We start from the raw sequence: 8,378 nt of genomic DNA, 5'->3' as shown, positions 1-8,378 counted from the left end.
TTCAATATGTTGTGTCCTAACGCATTGGATATAACACATTGTTTTCTCGAGACGAGAATTTTTCTAAAAAAATAAATAAAGGCAATATTCGATGTTTAGAATTTTGAGAAATTGTGCCCTAACGTATTGGGTGCGATTTTTTCATTTGACTTAAACAATCGAATACCCTTTTTAATTTTATCGTGCAAATTTTTTAGACAAACTCATTTCTGAAGAGGTAAAATATCGTGCCCAAACGCATTGGGTATGATATTTTCTCTTTCTGAAATGAGAGAGTCTCAACGAGCAACTTGATTTATATAAGTTTTTTTAAAATAAGGATCGTATTTTAAAATTCTTCAAAGTTTTCAATTTTCGACATTAAGATATTAACTAATCGACTAGGTACCAATATTTGGGCGTTACGAGGGTGCTAATCCTTCCTCGTATGTAACCGACTCCTGAATCCGTTTTCTGAATTTCGTGGACCAAACTCGTTGTTTTAATAAAATTAAATCGTTTATTAAAAACAACCACTTTTCAAGGTGATCCGATCACACCTTATCAAAAAGGATTGGTGGCGACTCCCCTTTTCATTTTTATTTTCAAAATCCAAGTTGACCCCGTTTTCATCATAAAAAAAGGTGTAAACATAGCAAATAAATACAATTGAATTAAATTAATACACTCAATTGCAGGGGTAAGAAAACTAGCCATATAATATATGTATTACAAGGTCTTTTGAAATAATCGCAAGTGACATATTTAAAACAATGAGAAATAAATAGTGTCTTTGCTTGATACATCAACATTTTATACATTAAACTAATATAGACCCCATCGTTTAAATGAAAACTATTATTTATGGTAATAAATGTTATAAACATTTTTTAATTATTAACCGAATTAAAATTATACAAAATCAAAGCTATTGATAATTTTACGATATTATTTTTAAAAAAAATTACACGGATTAAATATTAAAAAACTTGAAAAAACAATACTTTTTAAATACATATATATTTAATTATAAAATACAACACGCACTTTTAATCTCTCTGAAGTTGCAGTAGAGCAGATCACATCCAGTCTTATCTCCCTGAAGTTGCAGTGGAGCAGATGAAAGCTACTAATCCTATCTCCCTGAAGTTGTAGTAGAGCGGATTAAAACCACAGATCTTATCTCTCTGAAGTTGCAGTAGAGTAAATCGCATCAAGTCTTATCTCCCTAAGCAATAGTGGAGCAGACGAAAGAAACCAATCCTATCTCCCTGAAGTTGCAGTGGAGCAGATTAAAACCACATATCTTATCTCTCTGAAGTTGCAGTAGAGCAGATCGCATCTAGTCTTATCTCCATGAAGTTACAGTGGAGCAGATCAAAACCACAGATCTTATCTCTCTGAACTTGCAGTAAAGCAGATCGCATCAAGCCATATCTCCCTGAAGTTATAGTGGAGCAGGTTGAAGATACCAATCTCATCCCCATAGAATTACAGCAGAGTAGATTGAAGCTACAAGTTGTGTCTGAAGTTGCAATAGAGTGGATAAAAGCAACAAGACGCAGTGGACTGGAATGAAGCTACTTGAAGAAGAGAAGCACCAGAACAAGTCAAAACTCGGTGAGACTGGGCAAAAATTGGTCTGTCTTAGTCTTTTCTCTGTTATCGTTACACGACAACGAGCAAAGAGGGGCAGCTGTACAGCCCAATTACAATAACAAACAAACCCAATTTTTAGCCCAATGAACCCACAAGCCCAAACAAAATAATGGCCCAAATGGCCCAAACGGCCCGAAACCTTAACTGGTTTCAGGAGGAATTGAAACCCTAAGGCGCCGCTGCCTCCATGTACGCCTTCAGCGCGCACAACGCCCGAGGTTTGCCACCGCCAGCCAAGCCTTGCACCAAAACGGTAAGCCATTCTAACGCCTGCAAAAGAAGACCTGTAAACAACAACAAAAGCAAAAGAAACAGCAACAAAGAACAGAAAACAGTAGTGTAATCGGCTATAAGAGCCGAATGGAACGCAATGTAAAAGGGGGGATTTTGTTTTTTTATTTTCGATATAAAAACTGATTGAAAACCTTTGTAACAAAAAAAAGAGAGGGTTGAATAAAAGGAGATTCAATCAAAAATAAAAAAAAAGGTCACCTTTTTTATTAGTTTTATTTTTGTTTCATTTTCTTTTTATTTTATTATTCGAAATACAAAATAAAACAAAAAAATGAAGCCTTTTTACCCTTTTGGTTGCCGCCGGAGTGTTTAGGAGGCCGAAGAGAAGCATCAGAGAGAAAAAAAGGGGAACTTTTGGTCTCCCATGGCGGCGCCGGTGCCGGCTATCGGCGGTCGGTGTGGTGGCTCTCGGTCGGCCCTTGGCCGGAGAGAGGAGCAGAGAAAGAGAGGGGGAGAGCATATCATATTTTTTTTTGGGTGTGAGAAGGATTAAACGATTTTTTTGAAAACAATTTGGCTTTTATAGCCAAACAAAACGACGTCGTTTTGGTGGACGTCCTTAAGCCCCAAAACGTCGTCGTTTTGACCCTAGATCGGGTCGACCCGACCCACTCCGCCAAGGATCCGCGTGTTTTCTAGGGAGGGATTATTTTCGCGCGCGATCCTTCTGTTTTTGCAACGTTTCGCAATTTAGTCATTTTCCCTTCTTTTCTTTTATTTTAATTTAGCCGCATAATTTTATTTTTGTTTCATTTTAGTCCTGCGCAAAGTGATGTGTTTTGGAGGCGGGGTATTTACTGTTTTGGTCCCCTTATTTTGGGCGCGTGTTGCAATTTAATCCCTTTTATTTTGGAATTCGCCCAGTATTTTCATTTTTATTTCGATTTAGTTCGTGTTTTAGCACTTTTATTATTTAGCTAATTAGTTATTATTATTATTATTATTATTATTATTGTATTTATTATTACTTACCTTATTATTTTTTATTTACCCATTTATTCCCTTTTAGATTTTGTTATATATATATATACATACTTATATATTTTTAGACTTTATAATTTATATATGTATGCATATTTTTTATAATATATATACGAACATATTTTTAACTTTTGTAAATATATATATACTTACATATATATGCCTATTAACATGAAATATGCCTATTTTCCCAAAAAATTTTAACATTTGAATAAAGGATTGTATTTTTAAATCTCTTTAAAGTTTTCAATTTTCGACATTAAGACATTAACTAATCAACTAGGTACCAATTTTGGGCGTTACGAGGGTGCTAATCCTTCCTCGTACGTAACCGACTCCTGAACCCATTTTTCTGAATTTCGTGGACCAAACTCGTTGTTTTAATAAAATTAAATTGTTTATTAAAAACAACCACTTTTACGAGGTGACCCGATCACACCTCATCAAAAAAGATTGGTGGCGACTCCCGTTTTCATTTTCGTTTTCAAAATCCAAGTAGACCCCGTTTTCATAAAAAAAATGGTGTCAACACCCTAACGCATTGGGTATGATATTTTCTCTTTCTGAAATGAGAGAGTCTCAATGAGCAACTTGATTTATATAAGTTTTTTTTAAAATAAGGATCGTATTTTAAAATTCTTCAAAGTTTTCAATTTTCGACATTAAGATATTAACTAATCGACTAGGTACCAATATTTGGGCGTTACGAGGGTGCTAATCCTTCCTCATATGTAACCGACTCCTGAATCCGTTTTCTGAATTTCGTGGACCAAACTCGTTGTTTTAATAAAATTAAATCGTTATTAAAAACAACCACTTTTCAAGGTGATCCGATCACACATTATCAAAAAGGATTGGTGGTGACTCCCCTTTTCATTTTTATTTTCAAAATCCAAGTTGACCCCGTTTTCATCACAAAAAAAATGGTGTCAACATAGCAAATAAATACAAGTAAATTAAATTAATACACTCAATTGCAGGGGTAAGAAAACTAGCCATATAATATATGTATTACAAGGTCTTTTGAAATAATCGTAAGTGACATATTTAAAACAATGAGAAATAAATAGTGTCTTTGCTTGATACATCAACCTTTTATACATTAAACTAATATAGACCCCATAGTTTAAATGAAAATTATTATTTATGGCAATAAATGTTATAAACATTTTTTAATTATTAACCGAATTAAAATTATACAAAATCAAAGCTATTGATAATTTCATGATATTATTTTTTTAAAAATTACACGGATTAAATACTAAAAACTTGAAAAAACAATATTTTTAAATACATATATATTCAATTATAAAATGCAACACGCACTTTTAATTATAAAAATATAACACATATTTTAAGCACTAAATAAATTTAAATATTTAAAAAACAAATTATTTAAAAAATGTGGATGTTTAACTTCGAATAATCAAGGAATAATAATTAAATTATTTTAAAAATATTGAAAAAAATTTAATTTTAAATTTGTTATATCTTACTTTTCTATAATTAATGTTTAATTTTTACATTTAAGTTAGTATTAAAAGGTAAATATTTAATTAAGAATGTTTTGTTGAATACAATTAATATATATCTTTATATATATAACTAGTTTTTATTTGGTGCGATGCACGTGAGGTGCTCATGGGCCGGGCCGGGCCAGGTTCGGGCCGGGCCCATAAAAAATTTCGGCCCGGGTCTTAGGCCCAGCCCGCCCAAATATGGGCCTAAGATTTTGCCCAGCCCGCCCAAGAAAAAAAAAACATAAGCCGGGCCCGCCCTGCCCGCCCCATTTTATTTTAAAATTTTAAAAATTAAAAAAGTATTTTAAAAATATTTTAAAATTAAAAAAGTATTTTAAAAATATTTTAAAATTAAAAAATTAAAAAATATTTTAAAAATATTTTAAAATATTTTAAAATTTTAAAAAATTAAAAAGTATGTAAAAATATTTTAAAATTAAAAAATAAATATATTTATTAAATCGGGCGGGCGGGCCCGGCCAAAAAGTGGTGCCGAGGCCCGCCCGCTTTCTAAACGGGCCTCTTTTTTTGCCCAAGCCCATATTTGGGCCTATATTTTTACCCAAACCCTCCCATATTTCGGGCAGGCCGTCGGGCCGGGCCGGGCCGCCCGGCCCATGAGCACCTCTAGATGCACGAGTTTGTTGAAAATATTTATTGAATTAAATTCGTTACTAATTTGTTGTAAATATCTATTGAATTATATTCGTTTGTAATATTAGAAAGAGAGATTAAATTGTAAAACTATCAACTTTTAAAGAATTCATGAAGTGAATAAGTTAAAAAGGGTGTGAACATGTGTCAAATAATTTAACGTCAAATGTCAAAAAAAAAAATACAATGTGAACATGAGTGTTTATTTCATTTTTAGCGAAGCCCTTTTAATATTTGATCTATGTACATAAGCAAGTCAATTGAGTCTTAACTTGATTGGTATGGGCATTGTTGTCAATGTAAGAATATGTGGGTTCGAGTGCGTTGAGGTGCATTATCTATAAAAACCTATTCAATTAGAATTAAGGGTTTAGATGACTAAATTCATAGATTAAAGGCTTATTTAACTACAAATTTATGGGCTCTAAAATGATATTAGTTATATTATAACAAAATTTTAATTTGACATGTTTAATTTTTTTTAATTTAACTCGATCGATTTCACTTGATTCGATTCGAAAAAATTTCAAATCAAGTTAGGATGATAAAATAGGACTCATCAACTCGATTAATTTGAAAATTTTCACTCAATCCGATCAAACATTTAGCCCTAATTAATGTTACAAAATTCTCAATGTTTCGTTTATTGGTTTCTCTTTCCTTTGCACAAATGATATTTTATAGATAATAACGAAACAAAAGAAAATGTATGTATTGCGTATTTTGCAATTTATGTATCAAATACTGGATTATTTATTCCTTATATTAAATAAGTATATATGTGTCATTTGCTAACTTTGCTTATTATTGTATTAAATATGTATATATGGGTAGTGGGATGCAGTGTCATGCGTTTACCTTACTTTTTATCTTATGTTACAGTATAGTTATAATATCTAATATTACAACCACAACTGTTTTTATACTAACCACAAATAAACGTACCATCCATCCAAACCCACCCTAACTCATTTGCTAACTTTGCTTATTATTGTATTAAATAAGTATATATGGGCGGTGGGATGCGATGCCATGTGTTTATTTTACCGTTCATTCAAACCCACCCTAACTCATTAAATTCAATGGACTTGGTTCCAAGATGCCAAACGCAAGTAGCTCTTGGTTCTGCTCTAGCTTAACCATGTGCTGCTCATCTAAGAATACCCATGCTTCAATTCCATTTCGCATCTTTGTATCCATCAGAAAAATCGTATTCACCATCTCAGAATCTGATTTGGTTTTAGGGGCATAGGAAACCCAGGTTGGCTTTCCCCACCCAAAATCTATCTCATAAAAACCCATGTTGCACCAACTACTAAACACAATAAAATCAATCGTATCATTTGTACCAGGCGACGCCTTACCTATCTCTTCCATGTTCTCGCAATATTTAATCCATCCACCATCTCCTTGTAGGGCGGTAATAAGATCAATGTCTATTTTTCCTATTGCTTTCCTTAGATGGCAAACCAAGTTATCCAACTGTGTCTCCTTTGCTGTCACTAGTGCAGCTGCTAAGCATAGGAAGTTTCCCATTGAATAATTTGGGATTTGTGGTCTAGCCCTTTGACGAAGATTCACTGCATGCATTATAAGAGTTGACTTCTGGATGTCGGATTTTGCTTTGGAAGCAGCCATAATACACTTGCTGAGGAGGGCTGAAACAACCTCGACCCGTGTTGGATATGGCACACTTGAACTTGCTGTTTTGGCCTTCAGTGAAGCTATTGCTGAGGCATCAAAAACAATTCTCCTCGACTGCCATATTCCCTTTTTGACAAATGGGTTGACCATTCCCAAAAGGGTTGCCTCCCTGGGGTATGCCACACTCTGTGGGAAGACAAAAGAGGCGTCGAAATTCGGACATGGAGCTTCTTCACCACATTTTCGAGTCAGTGCAGCCCAACTGCTGATAAACGTGGCGGCGGCAGGTGCATCGGCAATTGCGTGGGAGAGGAATGTGCCAATAGCAATGCCACCGCATGCAAAGGTGGTGACTTGTATCATGGCTATATAACCTTCTGCACTCGTTTCAGTCCAATTAGATTCAGGGAGGAGTTGAGAAACATAAGATGAATCAGGGAGGTTGAGAAATGCACAAAGTGGAAGGTTAACTCTAGCCTCTACATAGTAAGCTCCCTCATCATTACAAGCGATGGAAAGATGGTCCTTGATCCTTCCTGCAAATGGATAAAAGAGAGTTAAGGTTTGTGATAGAGATTCCTTAAGCAACTGGGACCTCATGGAGTTGGAGGCAATGATATCAGCTGGTGGAATGCTTGTTTGTTGGTTCACATAGAAGAATACCGTAGGAAGATAAAAAGATGAAGGAACGAACTGATCCAAAAAGGAAAGCTTGTATGTTGTAAGATGGTGAGGTGTTGAAGAAGTGGGTTTGATAAGTTGTTTGGAAACTATTTCGACCTCCATAACCATCTTCTTTGGCAGAATGATACTTTTATGATTTTTTTAAAAGCAACATTACACTGATTAAATACTAAAAAAACATTGAAAACAACAACAACAACAATATTTTTTAAATACATATATTTAATTATAAAAATGCAATACACTTTTTTTATTATAAAAATGTAATACATAATTTTTTTAATTATAAAAATATAACACATACTTTTAAGCACTAAATAAATTTAATTGTTTTAAAATGCTGATTTTTTTTCAATTTTAAAAAATGTTAATGTTTAATTTTGAATAATCTAGAAACAATAATTAAATTATTTTTTAATTCTAGTTATTACAGCGGGACGGCGTGAAAAAGACTAGATCGAGATACAATCAAATATTTGTGAGTACTACTCTCTCGCCCCCCCCCCTTTTTTAGTTTTTTTTTTCGAATTAGATAAGAATTAGATCTAATAAATAAGGAATGTAGAACGAAAAAAGTAGATTCATTTATAATTAATGTTTATAATTAATGTTGAATTTTTACATTTAAATTAGTATTAAAAAGTAAATATCTTGTTGAATACAATTAATATATGACTTTATATATATAATTAGTTTATAATTAGTTTTATACCGTTTATTGTAAATATTTATTAAATTATATTCATTATTAATTTGTTGTAAATATCTATTGAATTATATTCATTTATAATATTTGGAAAAGGGATTAAATTGTGAAACTGCCAATGTTTAAAGAATTCATGAAGTGAATAAATCAGAAAGGGGGTTAGAGTTTGTGTGAACCGAATCCCGTCACTTGTTAAAAAAATAAATATAGTGAAAAAATAAGGGGATTTGTGGGGACAAGAGGCCGAAGCCCGCCAT

The 8,378-nt window shown here is 33.0% G+C and overlaps 1 protein-coding gene across 1 annotated transcript; it reads right to left on the bottom strand.

Annotated features, from left to right (window-relative positions):
* Nucleotides 1-5,874: 5,874 nt before the first annotated feature.
* On the bottom strand, nucleotides 5,875-7,546 carry LOC105761069 (stemmadenine O-acetyltransferase). Its single transcript, XM_052623145.1, has one exon. The coding sequence runs from the start codon at nucleotides 7,521-7,523 to the stop codon at nucleotides 6,153-6,155; it is 1,371 nt and encodes a 456-aa protein (XP_052479105.1). The 5' UTR covers nucleotides 7,524-7,546; the 3' UTR covers nucleotides 5,875-6,152.
* Nucleotides 7,547-8,378: the final 832 nt, after the last annotated feature.

This window comes from Gossypium raimondii, chromosome 11, assembly GCF_025698545.1.
Source record: "Gossypium raimondii isolate GPD5lz chromosome 11, ASM2569854v1, whole genome shotgun sequence".
In the NCBI taxonomy this organism is placed as follows: Eukaryota; Viridiplantae; Streptophyta; class Magnoliopsida; order Malvales; family Malvaceae; genus Gossypium; species Gossypium raimondii.
This window is presented reverse-complemented; position numbering and strand designations above follow the sequence as displayed.

Bases quoted from the DNA above. Each gene is read 5' to 3' on its own strand.
- LOC105761069 (XM_052623145.1), bottom strand. From the start codon at position 7,523: ATGGTTATGGAGGTCGAAATAGTTTCCAAACAACTTATCAAACCCACT.